Source organism: Varanus komodoensis, unplaced genomic scaffold (genome assembly GCF_004798865.1).
Source record: "Varanus komodoensis strain SLA01 unplaced genomic scaffold, ASM479886v1 scaffold10, whole genome shotgun sequence".
Classification (NCBI taxonomy): domain Eukaryota; kingdom Metazoa; phylum Chordata; class Lepidosauria; order Squamata; family Varanidae; genus Varanus; species Varanus komodoensis.
In genome coordinates, this window is record NW_025335269.1 from 6,565,357 (window position 1) to 6,589,580 (window position 24,224).

At 45.2% G+C, this 24,224-nt stretch overlaps 1 protein-coding gene across 9 annotated transcripts in view; it reads left to right on the forward strand.

Moving 5' to 3' along the window:
• Positions 1-24,224, forward strand: part of TNS3 (tensin 3) — a 385,864-nt gene that overhangs the window by 259,379 nt on the left and 102,261 nt on the right. For all 9 annotated transcript variants that reach the window (XM_044453647.1, XM_044453612.1, XM_044453592.1 and 6 more), the window contains 7 exons: positions 1,293-1,376; positions 9,573-9,685; positions 10,716-10,776; positions 11,255-11,327; positions 16,842-16,971; positions 17,496-17,561; positions 17,813-17,917. In XM_044453647.1, coding sequence (XP_044309582.1) covers positions 1,293-1,376; positions 9,573-9,685; positions 10,716-10,776; positions 11,255-11,327; positions 16,842-16,971; positions 17,496-17,561; positions 17,813-17,917 — 632 coding nt within the window. The remainder of the gene's footprint in view (positions 1-1,292; positions 1,377-9,572; positions 9,686-10,715; positions 10,777-11,254; positions 11,328-16,841; positions 16,972-17,495; positions 17,562-17,812; positions 17,918-24,224) is intronic.

The following is a 24,224-nucleotide window of genomic DNA, read 5'->3' on the forward strand; positions in this document are numbered from 1 at the left end:
ATATAGTGCTTCCAATCATTTTCCTTTTCTTCTGTCTTTTCAGGGTAGCTGGGGAGGGAGCAAGGTTCACTGGTTTCCCATCCAAGAAAACCCTTTTTTTCTGTGCTTGCTTAGTGTTACTGGTGCTCCAGCATGGAGTATTCCCAGATGATTCACTGGGTCTACAATTTTCCTTTCAGAAAATTAGCAGTCAACGCTGCTAATTTTCTGAAACTCAGAAGCAGTCAACGCATGCTCTTTTAACTTTGGAATTTATATGGAATGGTAGAAGTTCAGCAGATGCAGCTTACCTTATTGAATGCAGCAGCATTGCAGGGAAAGGGGTGCAAATGCTAAGTTTCCCTTCCTATATAGCTACTAAAATTGTAAGATTATAGAAGGAAGAATATGGCAAGCCTATATTAGATACTGGACTACATTTACATATTTATTTTCTTACTGTGAGTTTTAGAACAGATGTCAGATGGATGGTACAATTCAATGGAAAGAGATGAGTGTTCTTATACTCAAATTCCATTAATATCTAAAGGGTGTCAGTTATAAATGTAAAGGCTGCATGAGGTCTTTGTCATGTGCTTGCCATTCCCTACACATGGTTGTTTAAAGGTTCTTTTGATGACATAATGACCCTAAATGACCCAGTGTTTAAGCACTTTTGGCAATTTTTTTAGAACAGGGTAAATGTGGGCAGTTGATTGTAAAAGTGAAAGAGAACTTTTTGTGTATTTTTCCTATTCTGCTGTACCACAGTACCATCTAGAGGTTAAATAGTGGAAAAGCAGGAAAGGAAGTGCTCCTCATGCAACGCTCACAGCTCAATTCTGCATGAAACAGAAAGTATTTACAACAGATTTAATGCTGTTTAATATCCTAGAGTAAAAGAACCTGTCTTCTGCTGGATGAGCATAATTAATTTCAAACAAATTTCACAGCAAGAATTCTTAAACGCTCCCGAAGTTAACTGTTCTTTCAAGGGCTAATATTGCATAACCTCGAGCATTCAACCACTATACCTCGTTACAAGGGCTTGGCATATTCTGATAGGATGAGGAAAGAAGTGCTGGCATTTTAATATATTTTAGCAATCACCTTTCTAGCAAACACTTCTCCCAAAACAACCATCTTAAAAAACAGAAGACTCCACATTCAAATGTCAGATCTGGAAATGAGTTCATTTGCCAAATAACGCATAACATTCTTCAGTTGTTTAACATGATTCACAGTATAACATTCTGCAGTTCCAAGGCGGTTACCCAAAAAGACTTATATTTTCTCTCTTTCTTTCACAACAGTGCAGATCAAGCCCTAGACAGATTTGCCATGAAGAAATTCTTTGATGATAAGGTTTCTGCCTTAATGCAACCATCCCAGAAAAGGTATTTTAATTTGTCTTTTATGCTGCTGCTTTCCTCCCTCCGCAGAGGAGGACAGTCTCCTGAGTTTCCCTCTTCTTTCAACACTTCTTGCACCATCCTTCCTTTCCTGGATGTGTGTGTCTTCTGCTGGGTTTACACATGGCCAAGCAGCTGTATTGTGAACCAGAAATACTGCAAACTGAGGGCTTGATTGTATTGGTTATCCAAATGTTTGGTTGGTTGGTATCATGATCATGTCAGCTTTGTCCTAATAAAGTAAATCACCATTCCCTGCTGTAACAGCTCAAGTTGTGAGTGTGATACTCTATATGTAAAGTAGCTATACATTCTCCCCTCAAAAGAACTTGTCTTAGGCATTTGGTTATTAAATCGTCCATCGATGCATCCATCCTTCCTTGCATCTGTCCATCCTGTCTCTCTTTTCATTGCTGTACTGCGCAATAGTTAAAGCTTTCTGAGTAGATTGTGAATCTTGATTTATAATATTCAGAGAATTTTCAAGAGATGGTTTATGCCTTTTGAGCTTATCTGTGGTCTAGCTCTGACTCATGGGACAAACTTGGATGTGTACCTCTTCAGACGGCAGGTGGAAGCTTATTTGGCTGAATGCTTCACCATACCCATTATAAAATCCCTCCATATAGGGGGAAAATGTCATTGAGGGACTTTTTTATAGATGAGCATTTGGTCATGCAAGCCTGTACCTACTATTTGAAGTGGTACAACTCAGGCAGAGGTTGGTTACAGCAGTAGAAACTGTCCCTCTGAAGCAGTTCTGTAATAGTAAACAAAAAGTCAAGGAGGTGCTCATTAAAATGCATGCAAACTTAACTGAAATAGAGGATACCATAATTATCAGGAGATTTTAATGTTCTAAATGCAAACATTGGAAAAAAATAAATTCTTCATTCGGATAGAAGCTGTGAATGCATCCATCTACAAGCCAGTATTTTTTCTAGCAAGGTGTCTTTGTAGATAATAGAAGTTATTACATGTTACACATTTCTATTTATCTTTCTTTCTTTCTTTTTATTTATTTTTTGATTTATATCTTGCCTTTTCCCTATGAAGAGCTCAAGGCAGCTTACATCTCCTCCTCCATCTTATCCCCACAACAACAACCCTGTGAGGTAGGTTGGGCTGAGAGTCTGTGACTGGCCCAAAGTCACCCAGTTGCCTCCATGGTTGAGCAGGAACTAGAACCCAGATCGTCTGAGTCCCAGTCCCATGCTCTTAACCACCATACCACACTGGCTCTCACATAAGAAGCTGGCTTGTACCTTGCAATTTTATAGGGAAATTGCCTGATGAGAAAAGTGAGAAAAAAGAAATTAAATTAGTCTGATGGTTTGACTGGGTAACCCTAGTTACTCATCCCCTTTATCAGAAAGCATTCAACAATTTTAGAACTTGTTTGAAGAGCAGGGGCCTTGCTAGCAATTGAGAAAACAATGTTGTGTTGAAAGTCTAGTCAAGCAATACATCTGTTTGTCTCTCACTAGATAAAAGCTTTCCCAGTGAGCTGCCGTGTTTCTCTGGAGACCTGCACAGCTGCTGTTGACATGGAAAAATAAAAACACATTTCCCTGAGGCTTTATACTTTAATAAATATTTAGCCTAGAGAGCTTTTTTCCCATTCAGCTCCATGTCTACAAATAACTGTAGCATTATTAAACAATCTGTGTGCTTGAATACATCACCTCGAAGGGCACAGATCAGCAGTACTGTGGGACCAAGGGGCATAAGACATTTTAATGGCCCTTTCAATGTGGTTTGTGCAGTATAACCCGTTCTAATTTTCTAACGTCCTTTCCCTTCTGCAAACAAGAACCAATGAGAAATAGATGCCCTTGGCATTTGAAAGTGGTGCTGCTGTAGAAATTATGGAGACAGGATATGATAGCATGTGTCAAACTGCATGTACAATGTATAAAACATATACAACCTTTCAAGTCAGTGATTTTAACAGCTGGAGGGAAAGTTCAGTTTTATAAGCAGATAAAAACTGCAGATGCAGTTTTCAGCGTATTGCCCTTGGGCCTGTCGGTACTTGAATGATCAGTCTGGCACTACCGAGCTTATTCAAAATGTATGAACAAAGAAGGATCAGGTTGGACCTTCCCTGTTTATTGTTTGGATAGATATCTGTGCCATTAAATGGAGAGGTTCCAATTGTGTGAAAGATGCCTGTCTGCACCAAGGTTTGCAGGTTGGATCCGGATTTAGTTAGTTGAGGGGAGGAGTTATAGCACTGTGGTAGAACACCTGTTTTGCATGCTGATGAGCTCAAAGTTTGATTCCTGGCATCTCCAGGTAGAGTTGGGGAAGAACCCTGCCTGCAGCCCTGGAGCCACTGCTGCTAGGAAGTGTCACCAACATCGGGTCAGATGTACCAAGGGTTTGACTTTCATGAGCTAACTTCCTATGTTCCTATAAAGCCAAAGTCCCTCTGAAATCAGTGAGAGAAGTTAGTTAATTTAATTCCCATTGTTTTAGTGGAGACTAAATGCAAGTAGTTGGTTGGGATCCGACCCTGTGTGTCTATGCTGCTATATAAATAGTGCTTTTTTTGTAAAAAAAAAACAAAAAAAAAAGGTGCTGGAACTCACATCTTGGGGTCACACTTTTACACTAAATAAGATTTTCAATTCACCACCTTTTTTTTTTTTTGAAATAAATAACTTATTTACCTTTTGCACGTAGCCAGTCACTCTACAAACACATAAACATAATGGTTGCTGCCGGCAGTAAGCACTCAGCGTGCGACCACACGACCAATCCCAAACCAAGCAGTGCCCTCACAATCAGCACGGACACACAAGCAGCCCGCATGCACTATTTTAACGATTTTTGCTGCCAACCTGCTCCACCCGACAGGGCAATTCAAAATCACTTGGAAAAATCTGTTGGAAAAATCCATCAAAAAAAGGTGCCGGAACACTGTTCTGGTGTGTTCTATGACAAAAAAAGTCCTGTATATAAATATTAAGGGGTTGAGGAGATGCAGCATGGAGGTGTCATATTTATTTACAGCATTTATACCCTTCTTCACATCTAAACAAATTCCAGAGTGGTGAACAATAGCATAAAAAGAAAATTAAAACAAAAAATGCCAATAGAAACATGACTGTACAAATTAAGGAAGGCTTCTTGGAATAGAAATGTTTTCAGGAGGCACTGAAAACAACCCAGTGTTAGTGCCTGCCTCACCTTCGGAGGAATGGAGGCGGGGGACACCCCACTGCAGGCTGTCCTCTAAATGGACTTCATGAAGGCCATAGGTCCACATGAAACCACCAGGAGAAGCCATCTGATGACCTGGTCTTTCAAAGGGCGTGCAACCCCATCCAGAGCAAGCAATGAGCCTCAATCCAGGTAAGACAGAAGTCCTGTTGTTGGGCGGTGCAGGTCTCCATTCTGGATGGAGTAGCACTCCCTCTAAAGGACAGGGTCCACAGCTTGGAAGTACTCCTTGACCCAGAGCTGTCACTGGAGTTCCAGGTGGTGGCGGTGGCAAGGAGTGCTTTCCTACAACTTCAGCTGATCCATCAGCTGCGTCCTTACCTGGATGAGCACTCTCTAGCAACAGTGATACATGCTCTGGTAACTTCCTGCTTGGATTACTGCAATGCGCTCTTCGTGGGGCTGCCCTTGAAAATGGTCTGGATACTGCAGCTGGTACAGAATAGAGCTGCCAGGCTGCTGACAGGGACCGGCCATTACTCTCTCATAATGCCAGTCCTCTACCAGCTCCACTAGGTTCCAGTTGAAGTCCGGGCACAATTCAAGGTGCTGGTTTTGACCTATAAAGCCCTAAACGGCTTGGGACCAGGTTATCTGAAGGAACATCTCCTTCCTTAAATGCCCTCACTCCCCTTAAGATCTGTGGGAGAAGCCCTACTCTGGGAACCCTCTCTAAGAAAGGTAAAAAGGTCATCAGCTCGGAGTAGGGCCTTCTCTGCTGTGGCACCCATACTCTGGAATGTACTTCCCAGAGAGGTACGCCTGGCGCCAAGTTTATGCTCTTTTTGGCGCCAGGCCAAAACCTTTTAATTTAAACAGCATTTTAAAATTTAATAGTTTTTAAATTTAGTCGCTCTGTTTGTTTTGTGATTTATTGTTTTGTTCTGTTTTATTATTGATTGAAATTGTTGTTTTAATTGTCTTTTTAAATATTGTAAGCCATCCTGAGATCTTGTATAATAGGACGGCATACAAAAGCTTTTAATAATTTAATAATATCTGGCAGACTTGCAAACCATGTCTGGTGTAGTGTGGTGTAGTAGTTAAGAGCATGGGAGTGGGACTCAGACGATCTGGGTTCTAGTCCCCACTCAGCCATGGAGCCAACTGGGTGACTTTGGGCCAGTCACAGACTCTCAGCTCAACGTACCTCACAGGGCTGTTGTTGTGGGGATAAGATGGAGGAGGAGAATGATGTAAGCTGCCTTGAGCCCTTTCTAGGAAAAAGGCAGGATATAAATCAGAAAATAACCAACCAAATAAATAAATAAACCACTCAGTCCCAGGACTTCCAGCTTACCAGGATTCAGCTTCAGTGTATTCGCTCCCATCCAGGTCATCAGAATTTAGGCATTGATGCAGGACTGGCACAGCCTCACCTCCTTTATTGTCACAGGGAGACAGAGTGGTGTGCGATCAGCATATTGATGGCTCCAAATCCCCCAGTGACTGCTCCCATCAGCTTCGTATAGATGTCAAATAACACTGGGGTCAAGATAGTAAGATGGTATTTTGTGGAACAGCGCACCTCAGTTGCCAAAGGGGAAAGGAATAATCACCCAGTGTGACTCTCTGAAATCATCCTGGTGTGCAAGATTGGAAACAGTGTAACACAGTGCTCCCAGTGCCACAACTCACAGCAGTCGTTCCGCCATGGTTGATGGTATCAAAAGCCAGTAAGAATTCAAGTAGAATTTCCCCATCCCTCTCCTGATAAAGGACATCCATCTGTGTGACCAAGGCTGGTTTAGTCTTGTAACCTTGCTGAAACCCAGATTGGAATGGGACTAGATAATACGTATTCGCCAAGTGAGGATGTGGTTTCTTTGTCATGGCATTCTCAAGTACCTTCTTTAAGAAAGGGCTAATTGCACCTGAGTAGGAGTTGCAAAATACTGTTGGGTCTTTCTTCAGGACAGTCATACTACTGCATCCTTCAGAAGAGCAGGAAACAGCCCTTCACCCAAAGGGGCATTTGTCACTCTTGAGAAAAGCAGTCCCCTTCACCCAGCTTCATTTCCCCTTACCAGCGACAAAGTGCAGAGTGTCTTGTCCAGTGTCCTTCTCTGCTTGACAGAGATACATGTATCTCCAAAAGGCCTGAAAATGTCACATGGCAGGGACAGTGCTGTGATGAAGCTTGGTGATTACTTTGGCTGGCATTTCCACTCAAAAACTAAAGTCTGTCCAACATAAAAGAGGATTGCCAGACTCTCTTACATGATGCTTCTAATGCCTGCACAGGATTAATGGTTAATTCAGCTATACAGGATTCTAAAAATAGCATCTGTCTAGAAAATGGGATCTCCTCATCCTCCACTTCCTTAACATAAATTAGATGAGGCACCCATTTGCCAGGCAGCCCATTAGGATTGCCAGTTAAAAACTGCCATCTTTTAAAATCAGTTTTGTTCTGGCTGCCATTTTAAATATGCTGTTAATAGTTGATGATAATAAGCATAGCACTCCTGTTTGCTGGACTGATCATCATCTATTCGAGTTTAACTTATGTGGGATGGTTCTGATTTTTTTAAAGCCAGTCTGAGCCACGTGGAGGAAGGATATACTGGGCAGACTTAGATGGAAAGGCAGATGTACAGCATAGTTGAGATGGGTGGAGGGAGACTTCAGGATGACCAGGCTCTTTTCCTTGAGGCTACAGGTAATTCTACAGTAAATTCAATTTACACTGTACTTTACAAAGAAGGGAAAGATAAAAATAGGTCTCTGACTCAAGAGATGCACATTTTACATTTAAGCAGGGTGGACAAACTTCTAAATTTTGTTTTTTCTCTTCATTTTTTTCAATTATAGTTATCCAAGTTCTCGAAGTCATTTGGTTCATCCAAAATCTTGGATTTTTTTTTTAAAGTTAGATAATTCATTTTTGTGCGCTACTCATAATCACTTTCTGTACACTTCCAAGTTTTTTTACAAGAGATTTTCCAAATATAATTATTTGTAATGTTATTTTCCCTAATATGCACAATTTGTGTGTACGAAGGATTTCATTGCAAAATTTGGAGAAGTGAGCATTTCAAAGGATGGCTGAGCTTTGATTCACAGAGTGGTGAAAAGTATGAAATTAGCACTGAATGTAATTCTCTCTCATTTTGTGTCTGAGATAGCAGGCAGCTAAATATACAGTGGTACCTCGGGTCACAAATGCCTCAGTTCATGATCAAATCAGGTCGCAAACAGAAGTTTTTTTAAAAAAATTGCCTCAGGTCATGAACTCCACATCGGGTAACGATTGCAATTGCACCCATCTTCCCTGCGCAATTGTGGTCATGCTCGGGGTGTGGGGAGACGGCTGCGATTGTGCTTGGGGAGGTGGGCAGATGGCTGCGATCACGGTCATGCTCGTGCAGGGAAAACGGGCATGATCATGGGTTTGCTCGGGGGGTAGATGGCCACAGTCATGCTGGGGGGTGGGGGAAGATGGCCACAATCTTTGTTGTTCTTTGTCACTTTGTTTCAAATGTTTGTGATTTAAAAAAAATGGTTACAGAACAGATTAACCTTATTCACATTGAACCTTATGGGAAATTTGACTTGGCTCGCGACCAATTTGGGTCACAACCAGAGTCATGGAATGGATTAAGTTTGTGAGCCAAGGTACCACTGTACAGCTTCATGTCTTCTAAGCAATATATCCCCAGTATTGGTTGAGGAATCACTGCTAAGCAGTGATGGTTGGAAATTGTTTTTAATATCAAACACAGGATTCCTTTTCCTTGGTTTGGGGTTGTCTATTCCTTTTGTGTGACAGATTGCTTTGTGTGACTTGCTGGCTTATAACTAGCAAAGCCAGCATATGTGCTGAAAAACTGATGATTGCAATGTGATTTTATTAATTCCTGTTATTAGCTCCTCTTATTAGTTGATGTATGTCACTGACCATTTGCTTTGCTTTGTTGGTGGTACAGAAGTGTAGAATTAATGTGGTTGCTGTTAAGGACAAAGTACATAAAGCCATCTGAAATGGCTTGTAGTGCAGACCTTGAAGTTGCTATAGAATTTACCTAGAAGCCTCCTTCTCATGTGTTCACAACAACTCAGGCTGCAATCCCATAGTTCAGGGCCTTGTACGCGCATAATAAGGTACATAGGCATGACCAAGACTTTCTGAACCATTCAGCACCTCTGGCCTGGCACAGCAATGATTTTGTGGAGTGCAACAAAAATGATCCAGGGTTTGGAAACACTGCCCTGTGAAGAGAGACTCAAAGAACTGGGCATGTTCAGCCTTGAGAAAAGAAGACTGAGGGGGGATGTAATATCCCTTTATAAGTACCTCAAAGGCTGTCACAAAGAGGAAGGTCAAGATCTCTTCCTGCTGATGCCAGAGTATAGGACATGGAATAATCAGTTCAAGTTGCGGCAACCCAGATTCATGCTGGACATCAGGAAAAACTTCCTCACTGTCAGAGCAATACAACAGTGGAACCAGCTGCCTAGAGAGGTGGTGTGTTCTCCCACATTAGAGACATTCAAAAAGAAACTAGACAGCCATCTGAGTGGAATGGTGTAACATGGAGTCCTGCAACAGCAAGGAGTTGGGCTTGATAGCCTTCATGACTCCTTCCAACTCTACTATTCTGTGATTCTGTATGGGAAAGGCCATTAGAATTGGCCTTATGATGGCACTGCATTATACTTCCATAGAGCCTGTACAATGTGGCATCCATTCTGCTGGGTCTATGTGTACAGGGGCCCCTAGCACAACTATTTAAGAATCCGCTTAGTTTCTTTCAAAACAGGTAGCTGAAGCACATTCTTATCACGGTTATGATCAGTGCCTCTAACCAATGATGACAGATTTGTGGATGGTTTTATAGTGATTATATGCATAAAATAGTGTGAAACTGGCAAGAGTAAACTATAGGAGGAACTTCCACCACGCCTTGTGTACACATTCATGTACTTATTGCAGCTGCTTTGCCCGTTTAGGTATGTGCAGTTTCTGAGTGGACTTCTCTCAGGATCTATAAAAATGAACACAACACCTGTCTTCCTGCATTATGTTATCCTACATGGAATCCCAAGCTTTGATGCTGGTGGAGGTGAGTTTTGCATTCTCCATGGTTTCATTTTATTCTTGCCTTTTTACATATGCTCATTTCATGCTAATATGAACTTTGCCAATGGGCCATACCTCTCCTTCACTTGTGGTGATCGCAACCTCATTGCTACCTGAGAGCAAGAGGCCAAAGCTTGCCCTGCCTCTGTTGCGGCTCCCACCTCCATCACCAACCCCCATGGTCATTCAGTTCTCAGCACTTCCCTTTTCTCTTGATGGCTGAGTGGGAGTCTCCAAGTTTCCACTGGCATTCTAGAGAGACTAGTAAGTTTTCTTCAGGGTGGTTTCATATCCTGCAAGCTCATACAGGAAAACCTTCTGTTAAGAGTGTGCACAAAGATAGGTTCCAGCACTGCACAAATACTCTTCCTGCTGCCACCACCCAGGCTTACTTGCAGTAAGGATGCTAACAACAATTGTTGTAAGCCGCCCCGAGGCTTTGGCGAATGGGGCGGCATAAAAATGTTTTAATAAATAAAAATAAATAAATAAATAAAAAAAACTCTTGTCCTTGTGCATTTTAGCCAAGTCCCACAGAGGATTAGAGGTTGTTGCAGTAGCAGTTGTGAGGCCACAGTGAGACTTAATGATGTTAAATATAATTCTGTCATCAATATTGCTGTCCTCCTCCTGTCTGGTTGTATAGAAATCGATACTTTCTTAACATGGCATCCTTTCTCCTCTAAGTATCCAGAAGCTCAGTATCTCCCTTCTGGGACAGCAGACCCATCTGGTGGAGAACTGAGTCAACTTCTGATTCACCCAGGGCATCTTCCCAGCTATTCTGCAGACAATGGGAGAAAAATGGGAACAGTGCCAAGAATGAAGAATGGCACAACAACTGCCACCATCAACTTAACAGAAAAGAAAAAAATCCCATCTGCCTTCCACTATATTCATCTAAGCCATCACCAAACTGTCTCTTTTAAGAATGCCTTTGATGTGCGTACAGTACCATTCACAATATTTCTTTGCAAGCATCAGTTTTTTAAAATATCCATCCTTTCTTCCAGTTTGTCGACCCTTTCTGAAGTTGTACCAGGCCATGCAGCCTGTCTATACATCAGGAGTATAGTAAGTAATGACCAGCGCTCCAATCCCTGATGCGTTTGTTGGCTATGCTAGACATTCATAAGAGTTACATGGGGCAGCCCCTCCCCCCACACTGCCCCATTTCAAGGCATATGTAGTGTGTTTGAATGTTCTCCCATGCCCAAACACACTCTGCTGAAAATTGACATCAGAGAGTGGAGTAGGCTATAAATATTTGTCCTCGGAAAGAGCTAGTTTTTAGCATGCAGAGAGGTTTTTGTCCTGGCTTTCCATTTTTGTTGTTGTTTACAGTGGTGGAGCATTTAAACATACGATGTTTCCACCTGTATTATGAGGTGAAACAGGCAGGGCTGTACAGCAAACTTAATTACAAGATGTCTGTCATTTATAAGCCAGTTGAACTTCTGGGGGGTTAAAATGATCCCTTCTGTAGATATTTTGAAATACAGCTGCTCTTAGGATTCTCTCTCTTTGTTCCCTTGCTGCTTCTTTTAAGTAGTGTTGGGCCAGAGAACCAAAGCAGAGTCTGCATTGCAGTGGAACCAGCACAACTGCTGAAGGGAGATATTATGGTAAGTGTTCCTTGGAAACTGATGTTTAACTGCCCTGTTTAGATGAATGGGGATTGAAGGGACAGAAGCCTCTCCCTGCTCCACTGGCTGTAGGTTCTGAAAGTTAAGCCTGCCCTTCCCTAAACTTTCCCTTCTGGGTTCCTTTTCTTGTTCATGCTGTAGAATGACAGAAATGTTCAGAATGGGGTTTCTTAGATAGATAGATAGATAGATAGATAGATAGATAGATAGATAGAGAGGGATGCTTCATGGTTTTCCAGCTGAGGAAACTGCCCTTCCAGATTTCTCCAGGGCATAACTTTTCAGCCTATTGTAAGGCTTTACTCTGTGGTAATAGCAGGAAAAGCTCTTAGATGAGTACAGGTTGAGTTTGGGGCCCTGGATGAAATACCAGAAAAGGCTAAAGAGGTGAGAGCTTTATCTTTCAGAGAAAAAAAGAAGATTGGGTTAGGACATAATAGAAGTCTCTAAAGTTAAGGAAGGTGTTGAAAGGAACAGTAGATTTTCTCCACACCGATAATAATAAAGCACCCAGACACACAGTGAAATTGATTTATTGATTTACTAGGGGCTGGTTAAAAAATCATTTTAGTTTATTTTTGGCCAGAATTCCCCAAGTTCTCACATTCTGAAACTCACATGTGATATGAGACTGAAGTATGCAAATTTTTGAGTTTGTGACGCAATTCACAGAACAAAAGAAATCTATAACAAAAGTGTGTGGTTTTAAAAAATGTGCATTTTAGTTGTGGGATATAAGAATATAAGATATAGATTTAAAAACACACCTGGTTAATGTAGACATTTGGAGCAAGGAGCATGCAAATAAGCACACAGTTTTGTGTATGAAGAAGAAAAATGTTCACAATTTGGTACAGGCACAAATTGGAACAATCTTCAGAGTGGAATTCAGAGAATATTAATGAGCTTGAGCTTGTTGATTTGCACGTCCTTAAAGTTTAGTGAAGACAAAGTAACATATTTCTTCTCAAAATGTGAAATTGTAATATAGAATTCACTGTGAGAGCTTTATCCCTGGCTTAGATACTTAGATAGCTCTTCAAAAACAAAAGAATATGAATTCTTGCATAGATTCTTGCATGCATAGTTGACAGTTCAATGGATGGTCTCTAGCCATGACAGCGAAACGTTACTTCCATGTGCAGAGGCAGTATACCTCAGAATGTTCTGTGAACAAAGAGCAGATTCTCTTGAGCTCAGGCACTGCATATTAAAACTTGTTGCTTGTTCAGTCTGCATGATTACTTGGCTGCGCTCACTGTATCTGTCCCTTTATTAAGCAGTGGCTTTGGCACTGTGGATAAGAATGAGATCTCTTCTCCTAAGTGTAAGGAGCCACACTTTTGTATCCCACTGGTGCAAGGAAGGCAGCCAGGAGCCTATGGCTTGAACAGGAAGTGGGGAATGGGAGGAATATGTCCCTTTTGGACTGAATTGTGGGATATATCTGGAGCCTGAAGTCCTCTTAGCATAATGTTCTTCAGAGCATTCTTGGGCAAAGCACCTTTCACTGTATACACAGCTTGCCTGAATAAGAACCACTGGTTTTGGCACCTAATGAAAGGGCTATTTATTCATTGGCAGCAGCATTCCACTTGGCAGTGCTACCTTGTGCTTGTGCAAAATCAGTGGACTGACTTACAGTGCTAGTTCTAGTAAATCATTGCCAGTCAGAGATGGTCAGAGACTTTTTTTTAAAGGAGCTTAGGCAAAAAGCATCTCTTAGCTTGCAAATCTTTTCTTTATTGTCTATAGCATGTTTAGGAGAATCCTGTTGCATATATTTATGGCTAAAAATAGCAGCCACACTGTATGCACTCCAGGATTTTATTAGAGTGCAGGACATTACAGAATCTGACTCTGGGCACAGAACTGCTGAGAATCTCCACTTCTTAAAAAAAAATCCAGTTCCTATGGCTACAAGTAGATGCTTAAAATATGTGTGGGTAATAATATCAGCTGTAATCTCAGAAGCCCTGATGTAGCTGAGTAAGGTTTTTAGTAGGAGGAGGGGCTAAGCGTCTTTACTTTTTACCAACCAGAACTTAAATGATGGGAAATGCATGTTTTCCTGACAAAGAATGTGGTAATACAATGACTCTTTCTATATAGTATGAGGGAGACAACAACGCCTTTAGGTCTACCAAGAGATTTAGGTGGGCTGTAATTCACCCATATTAGGTGCTTTTAAAGTATATCTTACACAATTGTTCCCTGGAGTTTATTATCTGAGGAGACGAAATCTGGAGGAGTTATAATGTACAAAGGAGTTAGCTTGTGAAAGTACTTCTGACACTGTTTTAATCCATGCCCTTTTCTTTTTAATATGTGTGCTGGTCAAGCCTAACTAAAATTGCATTCCCTGGGTAGGTGAAGTTTTCATTCATCTGTACATAAAAGAAATCACTACCTTTAAGTGTAATGAATAGTGTAGATTCCATGTGGTGAATTTAACACAGTGCTTTTGTTCTCTCTCTGGTAAAATTAAATAGTCTATAATGACTGTGTTCATATGACATGACAACCTATCAAAGGTGACAAGCCATGGTGAAGTGACATGTCATGCAGAGCCAGACTATTTCCTGCAGGGTAGCCTGTTTGTGGGTAATAAGCTACCCTGACAATCCATACCAGGTTCTTGGGCTGTTTTATTATTATTGGGTTGTCATGCTGTCCCCATCATGAATACCAGGAAGTGGCTAGTGCTTGTTAACAATAACAGAACCCACAGATCACTCTTACCAAGTTTATCTGAGCTACCACCTGCGCCAAGCACCCTACAAGTGACCAAGTGGCACTTTGGGGTGGCTGCCACTCGCTGGGTTTCCCCTACCATGACAGTGAGCTCTTTTCACTCACCATGGTGATGGTGTTTTTGCCCCTTCAATTCCCTGCCCCCCCATTCATGCTATCAATTTTGATGCCCATTTTTTTTGCACATTCTCTTCTGACAGCTCTTTCAAAGAGCCCAAGCAGCACAGTGGAGGGATTGTCAGTGCTCGGCAACTCTTTAAAAAAAATGCACTGATAAGGTGAGCAGTAAAGGGAAAGCAAAACAGTGAGTGATCATTGCTTGTGAGAAGAAGCTAGTGCAATTGCATACCCTTCACAGCAAGATTCTCAACTTTTTTGTTTTCCCTGACTATCTTCAGGGTCCTATACATTTGACCTTTACAGTGGTGTTCTGTTCTGCTCTACAGTCCAAACCATTTGGAAGGAAAGTGACTAGTTGAAATCTTAATCAGGCCTGGTGCTTTCTCACTTGCTTCTTCAAATAAATAAAATACAGGCATCTTGGAAATCAGTCAAGCAGCTAATCAAGCGCGTGAATGGTATAACTGGGAGTGCATCCTGTTTTTGGATGGCCCCACAGGCTATGCTGCAGCTGCCACATGAATAATAGGGAAGGAATGTGGCATTCTGAACAAGTGATTCTTCAGGGAATCCTATCTTGGTTTCTGATCTGAGGCATGACAGAGCTGTAAAGATAGAGAAGTACTAATGCCAATAGTTCTTGTAGGGCACCAGATAGCATAGTCTGTGTTTGGAAATACCATTGTGGGTGTTTTGACAATTCATTATCTGCTTCCCTTCTCCTGAACATACTTGATATGTGGGGTCACTGTACCTCATGCGCAGCTACAGGTGTCACCTAGTAAGGTTACAGAGCTATCAAGCACTGCTATTGTTCCAATTAGATTCAGTGGGGGATACCCCTGAAAGCTCTTCATCTCCAGTTTTTTCGAGAGTCAGATCAGTTTAGTTCATTGCCCCTGATCATTACTGCATCTACAGCAGAGTGGTGTCTCTTTCAGAACAATCTCCCCATTTCTGCAAGGCAAGGGTGATATGCAATTGACATTTGTAATGTTGCATCTAGGCAGCCTGTGCACCTTGTAACATATGAGCATTCTTCAGCAGATAAATAGCATTCAAAAGCCATTGAATTAAGCCTTTTAAATATTTAATACAAAGAGGTCAAACTGACATCCCCACCCATCATAAGAAAATCTCTGTGGTCCAAATGGACTGCAGAGGAAGGCAGGACGCGCTCCAATGGAGCAAAGCTCAGGGAATCAAGGTTCCATTTAGATGCCAGGAAGCACTTCCTGACAGTTAGGACCCCGAGGGTGTGGAATGGGCTTCCACGAGAGGTCGTTGAGGCCCCATTGGTGAGGGTGTTCAAAGACAGGCTGGATATGCATATGGTGGGCATGTCATGAGCGGAGCCGGCTGGAGCTGGGGGTCAGACTAGATGGTCTGGGGGACCCCTTCTGACTCGCTCTGTTTCTGTGCTTTTTTATATTTGATTTATTACTTAAATTTAGAGTCCACCATTTTTTCCTTTAAGGAATATAAGGCAGCTTACATAATCTCTCCACCTCTCCATTTTATCCTCCCAAGAAGCCTGTAAGGTAGCTTACGCTGAGAGTCAGTGACTGGCCCAGAATCACCCAGTGGTCTTCATGGCTAAGCAGGGATCAGAATCCAGATCTCCCTACTCCCCCTGCAACAATCTAATCACTACTTCATATCAACTTTCCTTCTATGTTCCTTCCATGAAACGGGGGTATGCCCCTGAAGCACTGCAGGAGATTCTGGAGTACATTTAAAGGATCTGGTCTTGTTAAAAGCAGTTCAAGGTGTGGCATGGTGGGGCAGACAGCCCTTTAGTTGTGCAGCTGGAGGCACTTACCTGGTTCATTTTCTAGGGTGAAGCTAGTCCTGATAAAAGACCCAGGCAGCAGCCATTTCTGCCTCTGGTCAGTGTACTTCTTTCTTCAATATGTTCTTTCTTCAAGGTGGCAATATGTAGCTTGGATCTTACTCATGCTTGTTCAGCCAGAGAGCAGGACACAGTTGTAAACCTGTTTCCCAATTGTCCCACTGCCAATCTGCAGGAGGTATCCCGCATGATCAAATGGTTCTTCACAGGGGAAAAAAGTTTGGCCAGATCCTTTTTCCTGGCATTCACTTTTCATCTGCAGAGACTAAAGTGTGCAAAATGGAGGGACAGTCCATCACATGAGTCCTGATCTGCAGTCCAAAACTGTTGAGATCACTTGCTGGTTTAGTACTCTTTGTGCTGCATTGCTGAGAGCTAGGCTTTGCTAGGTTCATGAATATATTGCAAATGGGCAGAAAACTAAGAAGCAGCATGGCCTTGAAGTACTTTAGGGAAAACAGCATAAAGAAGACATCATGCCATTTCCCGAAAGCTTGGGCTGGCTGTCTCTGTTGATTTGATGAGACGACAACTGTGTGAGGCAGGTCCATCTCGGGGAAAAGGACTTGCCCGAGGCCATCCAGTGAGTTTCATGGCTGAGCAGAGTTCTGCAGCCTGGATCTCCCATGTCAAAACCAATACTCAATTATCTGTACCACACATCAGCCCAAGTTAGACAGAAATGGTGCTCCGAAGTTCTAGGCCCTTGGTGACTGCAGCAATACTGGCAGTTGCATTGTCTGTATCTGTATCTTTCTGTCTTTCAGTTGAAGTGCTACCATAAAAAATACCGATCTGCCACTCGTGACATCATTTTTCGTCTGCAGTTCCACACAGGAGCTATTCAGGGATATGGTCAATTGTTTGGCAAAGAGGAATTGGATAATGCAAACAAAGGCAAGTTTCCTTCCAGGTTTGGAGATGGCAGTGGCGGAGGAGGAAAGTGTATCTCTATGGAAATTAGCGCAGTGTAGGAATGACTAGCAGGCACCAAAGGTAATGTCTGCAGCATTGTGGGTGCTGCATTGCCAACTCTAGGTGTAGACAGTGTTGAGCTTGTTAGGCCAAATAGCTGACACAGTGCTCCATGTTTCCTATGATCCTATGTTCTGCTTGCAGCTTTTAAAAAGCAACCACAAACTGCTGTAGATAAAACAGAGATCTTATAATCTGTTTCTTGTGTGGTGTGCATGCATGTAAGTTCTAATATGGTTCTGTAACCAAGGTTTGATCTTTGAACTCTTCTGCCTTTTGGGTAAAAAAAGTCAGAAATGTTTAAAAGGTCAGTGGTAGAACTGGGTTTTCAAAAGAGACTGAGTGTTGTGTTCATTCCACAGTTCAGTCTTGATTTCTGTAGGTGCTCCTGATGTTCTCTGGGAAATGAATTTTCTGAAGCAATTAGTGTTGTCTTTCCCTTCCAGATGACCGTTTTCCTGACTATGGGAAGATTGAACTAGTATTTTCAGGATCCCCAGAAAAAATCCAAGGTGAGCATTTCTTGTAGATAAGCAGCCTTACAGCTTGATCCTCTTTTCACTTAGGTGCTAGCTTTTTCCCCACATATAGAGAGCTTTTGATATAGAGAAGAATTTAAACACGGAGCCTTCCTACCTCTGCAACATTTGGGGTGCTTTTCCTGCTTATTGGAATTGTATCTTGTTCTTGTTAAATAGCTGAAGTTCAGAAAAGTGATTTGCCCAGGGAACCTGAATGCTTTAATCTTGCTTTAATCTTTCAGGTTGTGACTACCTGCAGAATGACCATGGAGTAATAGTGGACTACAACACATCCGACCCATTGATTCGCTGGGATTCCTATGAAAACATGAGTTCTGATGGGGAAGGTGAGTGCTGCCAGGAGAAAATGGTTGCAAGCTAGTCACAGGGTGCATAGCTGTAATTTGTACTAAAAAGGAACAAGCGGGGTTCAAAAGTTGTTCATCTGTTGCAGATAACATGTCTCTTTTATTTTAAATAGGATCCTCTTAACTTTGCAATTCTGTTTCTAATACTGAATGCAGACTGTATGCTAGAAATAATTGCAGTATTACAACACAAGTGTTTTGGGGTGCTTCTAGATAAGGCTTTTATAGCACTGTTGCCTCGGTTGAGTCACAGAATTTTACAGGTGGTCCACATGATGTTGTTTCTTCTTCGTGGTCTCTATGCAATCTCACAAGTGGGCTTGTCACACAGTGCAAGGCCTGGATCGGAGAGAAAACTTCTAAAGCTCAGCAGAATGGAGTGGGCGGGAGACTCCCCCCTCTGAAAGTAGGATGGGGGGTGGTCCCACCCATTCCCTCAGTTCCTTTTTGACTGCACATGCAGTCGCTCATGGATCGGAACTTCTCCACTCAGTTAGCCTCACCTTTCCCCCCTCCCTTCCCTGCTTCTCTCTCTCTCTCTCTCTCTCTCTCTCTCTCTCTCTCTCTCTCTCTCTCTCTCTCTCTCTCTCTCTCTCTTCCCCCCCCCTCGCTTTTCTAAACGTTTCTCTACCCTCAAACCTCTACCTGCCCTCCGAGGCCACTTCCCACTGCCTCCCGCCTCTCCTTCTGCAGCCATCCTACTTGTACTCTACATGCCTCCCTGGCTTGACTCTCATGGTTGACCTGGCTTTCCGCCACTGTTCCAGCTGCGCCGCCTGGATGCCTACAGCGGATGGCCATTCTTGCTGCTTTCTTTGCCTTGGAGAGGGACACATGGTTGAAACCTGCTTGCATTGCCAGGCGTTCAAAAACAAACCCGCCAGTAGCGAGCGCACCACCTGGGAACACGCTCTGAGTGTGGGCAAGCCGTCGCAACCGGATGCCAAAAGGCCACCCTCTACTGATGAGCCTCCCCACCCAATGAAGCAACTGAAGAAGAGGGCCACCACTGCCACCTCCTGGAAAGAAACATCAGGAGCAAGAAACTCAAGACGCCACAGCACTAGGTTGCCCCCCTCACCAGCTGCCTTGCCCTGCAACGACTGCCCGCGCATGCCAAACCTGGGGGCGGCCCTGGACCAGACGCCTGTGCCCATGGAGGTGGACTCCCCGGGCAGGCCCTCATGCTCCTCACCGTGGGCCGCCTCAACACAGGCCTTGCCTCCAGAGCTCACCCAGCCTTCCTTGCTGCCAGACACACTACACCATAGACTTGTGGCCTCCCCGCACAGCCGTGAGTGGGTGATGCCTTCCCTGCCTGCCGCCTAGCCCTCCACCTCCATGGGACCACTGCTGCGCTCCCCCTCCCCTAATTGTGAAGGATCCTTATCTTGGTCCCCGGCCTCAACGCACTCGTATGACCGGTCTGACTCCTTGGACCCACCAGCCCTGATGGCAAAGTAACAGAGGAGGCGCCACACTGAATCAGAGGACCTATCCTCCTCTGACTCTTCTTCTGTGGAGCAGACCCCCAGTCTACTGCCCTCCCCACACCACCACCCATTGGAGCGACAGTGTGGGGCATCCTCCGATGCTGAAGAGGACCGGCCTACTCACCATGCCCACAGGGCCCAGCACCAGGAGGAGAGTGATTCTGCCTCCAGCCCTGAGCGCACAGGAGGGATGCCGAGGACTCCAGCCCAGACCACCAGGCCTCCCATGACCTCAGCACCCGTCTCCTCCCACTCTCCAGCACCATGTTGAGTGCACAGCACCCTTGATCACCGTTGGTCTTTCTCAAGAGAGTCAGGTCAGAGCCTCTCCCTGCAACAGTCCCGATCACCATCCCTGGCCTCCCCCACATGCTCCCCCGAGGTCTAGGCCCTGGAGCAGGACCCCACTATGTCACCAGGAGGGAGGGAGCAATTCGCAGACCTTGTCCTCCTCATGGCGGACGACTGGGGAGTTCAGGCCTCCACCCTTGCAGAGCCGCAGAAGGCCCTGTGTATGGCTCCCTGCTCTCATCTCCCTGTCGGCCTCACTCCCCCTGCTGCCTGCAGTACTGCACACAGCCCAGCAGTCATGGAGGACCCCTGCGGCTGCCCTCTCATTATTATGCAGAATTGATTCCACCTATAAGCTATCTGTGAAATCTCCCTTTCTGCACCAGCACCCTAAACCCAATTCAGTTATAGTGGAGTCCATGCAGGGGACCCCCCAGAGGGAGCATTCCATGCCTGTGCACAAGGAAGGGCGCCATCTGGACAGCCTAGCCAAGAAGGGCTATGCAGCCTCTCCCTTGGGCATACATGCTACGAGGCCTTCATGTCTAAGTACCATGCCTTCCTTTGGGAGAAGAGGAGTGCCTTTGCAGAACACCTTCCCACCAACCTCCAGGATGCTGCCCAGCTGATACAATCTGAGGCAGTGAAACTGTCCACATATCAGATGGAGTCAACCAGACACCAGGTGGACTGCCATAGCAAGACCACATGCCTGGCTGCGGTCAGCAGGCCTCCCACAGGAGACCAGAACTCACATAGAGGACCTACCTTTTGACAGAGAGGGCCTCTTCAATGCCCACAAAGATGAGAGCATGGATTCCCTACATAAGGCGCTCACTACCACTGAATACATGGGGTTTACACAGAAGGCCCGTTCCTGTAAGCGGCAAGGGTCCTCCTCACTCCCTACTTGCCACCCCTTCTCGGACTAGCCCCCCTGACCGAGGCAGTCCCTCCCGCCCAGAAGGCCAAGCCAGCGGCTCCTGCCCAAGCTCCAGGATAACAGGCGCAGGCGCTAGGATTTATGTCCAGGCAGCCCCAGCCCCCCTTTCCTTTCTACTCCCCATTTCACTGATCATCTGGCCTAGTTCCTCCATGCATGGGAGAATATCACCTCTGATTCCTGGGTCCTGTCCATAATCTGCCTGGGTTATAGGATTGAATTTGACACCCTCCCCCCACTGGGATGCATCAGGACCACTGCTCTCTCACCTGCCCTAATGGCAGAGGTGGAGAGCTTGTTATCCAAAGGGGCAGTTGAACGCATCTCCTCTGGCTTCTCACGAGGCTTCTACTCCTGCTACTTTACTGTTCTCAAAAACGACGGGAGCCTAAGGCCAATATTACACTTAAGGTCTGTCAACGAGTTCATCACCCCCCGGAAGTTCAGGATGACCACCCTCCAGGGCATCCTCCCACTCCTTAGACAGGGCGACTGCTTCGCCTCCATTGACCTCAAGGACCCATACTTCCACATTTCTATCCACCTGGCCTACAGGCACTTCCTTCGCTTCCAAATTGGCCAGGAGATCTACCAATTCGCTGTTCTCCCCTTTGGGCTAGCCACAGCCCCCCACGTGTTCACCAAAGGCGTGGCGGTGGTCTTTACCCATCTTAGACTCCAGGGGTCCAGATCTTCCCCTACCTAGATGACTGGCTTCTAGCAGCCCCCTCTAGGGACAACCTGCTTAAGGGACTCCAAGTCATGTGACCTCCTAGGGAACCTAGGCCTTATGATCAATTATGACAAGTCTGTTCTTTCCCCCACGCAGTCCATTCTCTTCACAGGGGCTCACCTGGACTCCATCCCCACCAGGGCTTTCCTCCCTCTACCATGAGCAGAGACTGCTGGCCATATCTGTCAGAAGCGCTCCGTCCTCCACCGCTCACACCGTTCAGAGACTCCTAGGCCTCATGGTCACCATGGTGGCAGTGCTGCATCTTGTCCGCCTCAGAATGTGGCCCTTACAACTCTGGTTCGTGCAAGCCTTCGCAGCAAAAGAAGGCCCACACGCCACCACGCTTATCTCTCACTAGTGGTCAGACACTCCCTCTGCTGGTGGGACATCTCAGACAGGCTCATCACCAGGGTCCCCTTCTGTCATGCCTGACGGCTCGAGAGAGACGTCAACTCGCGAGAAAGGGTTAAACGTTCAAAATGAGAATCAGACATTAGAACAAGATGACTTATACTTGGGGCCCAGTGGCCAAACAGCCGCTCCGCAGCCCGACTCTGGGACATTGTGACCCTTCTCCTGACGGTCTGGACAATTCCAGGATGACAGACCCATACCGCTCCCTGCCTCCTAACGTAGTTGCCATACTCCAGGCCACCCTGAAACCCTCCACCCACAAATCATACTACCCACAAGGGGCTCAACCCTGTCCCCACCCCTATCGAGCACATCCTCTCCTAGTTTCAGACCGGGTCAGTGCTGGCCTCTCCCTCTCATCCCTTTAGGTCCACCTTGCAGCCATCTCTCACTTCCATGCACCAATCCAGGGCACCTCTGTTTTCGCCCACCTCCTGTCACACTGCTTCCTTCGAGGCATCCAGAACTTCGCACCGCCAGTGCACTCCTGCACTCCCATGTGGAGCCTTTCAGTTGTCTTACAGGCCCTGACAAGAAAACCCTTTGAGCCCATGGTGACAATTGACCTATGCCTCCTATCATGGAAGACAACATTCCTCATTGCCATCACGTTAGCACGCCAGGCCAGTTAACTGACAGCATTATGGGCGGATGTCCCTTTCCTCACATTCCACTGAGACAAGGCCATCCTGTGACCAGACCCCAACTTTACACCCAAGGTCACCTCCTTCTTCCATGTCAACCAGGACATTGTCCTCCTGGCCTTCTTTCCCAACCCCTCCACCCTGATAGAGGCCAGACTCCACTTCCTCGACGTTCGCAGGGCCCTAGTCTTCTACAAGTCCAGGACCGAGCAGATTCGCCGCTCCAACCACCTATTCCTCTGCTACGAGGGCCCACAGAAAGGACAACATGTTTCCACCCAGAGACTGTCCAAGTGGTGGGTGTCATCCATCATCTCCCTCGCCTACGAGATGGCACAGGCTGACCTCCCAGAGCACCCACGTGCACATTCCATGCGCACCCAAGCTACATCCACTGCCCTGCTGGCTGGCATCCCACTGCAAGACATCTGCAAGGCTGCCACATGGTCCACACCATCAAACTCCATCTGGCACTACCGCCTGGATGTCCGCGCCAGACAGGAGTGTGCGTTCAGCAGGGTAGTCCTCTTTGCAATCCTCCGGTAATGACAGCCCCTCCTTCCTCGATGGGTAAGCTTGCTAGTTGCCCACTCGTGTGCTTGCACAGAGACCACGAAGAAGAAAGGCAGGTTGCTTACCTGTAACTGTCATTCTTCAAGTGGTCATCTGTGCATTCACACAACTTGCCCTCCACCCCACTGGCTGTTGTTAGCCATGCATGCCCCTTACGCTGGGCAGGCAGCCAGGGTCGGGTCTAGCTGCAACCTCTTTTGCCTGACTCTGCGGTCTCCAAGGCACTGAGGGACTGGGCAGGACCGCCCCCCTCCCCCGCTTTATCCCACATCTAGAGGGGACGGGGTGGGGGCTCCTGCCCATTCTGCTGAGCTTTGGAAGTTTTCTCTCCAATTCAGGCCTTGCGCTGCGTGGCAAGCCCGCTTGTGTGAATGCACAGATGACTACTCGAAGAACAACAGTTACAGGTAAGCAACCTGCCTTTCCCTTTCATAATCCTGGGTTTCTCTGCTGCTTTTTCCACCTTATATTCTTACTGCTGATAATTCATTAGAAGATGGAAGAACTGTGCAAATTCTTTGTACTTTCTGAGGCCAAGGTTTCTGTCATAGAATCCTAGAATAGTAGAATTGGAAAAAGGCTGTTGAGGTTGTCTAAGCATTTGTGTGGTCTTCAGCAATGTTGCAGCTTGGGTTGCAGGTTTCTGCTGTGAGACTGATCTTGAGGGGGAGTCTGAGTGGGTCATGTTTCACAGGAAAGCCAAATGGAAATGCATCAGCACTACAGAAAGTTCCTGGAGCTAAAAGCAAATCAGGTTGTCCCAACAAAGGATCGGAGCAAAACTCAGACTTAAATTAGAGTTTGACTGCCTTTAGGCCAGTTACCACTATTTTCGTACTCACTTGTCTCTTAAAGATGCCTGGCTTATTTTAAACACATGAAGCTGTATTGGTGTGGGAACAATTGGGATATACTAATATCTTCGTGGCTTAAGTCCTCAGAATTGGTAGTGTGACATCCTGTGGATTCAGGAGAGTCCAGAACTGGGTCCTGAGTATGTGGAGACCTCATGATACCTTTGCACATCCAAATCCTGTCCCTGAATCATTAACTCTGAAGCTTTTTCTTCAGAGGACAAGGGCTCAGAATTCTCTGTGGGAAAGGTTTGTTGGTTTATGACAGTCTTCTGATTGTGAGTGTTAGGACCCTTCTTTGAGGAAGCACCTTTGGTGTCCTTTCAGCCGCACCTACT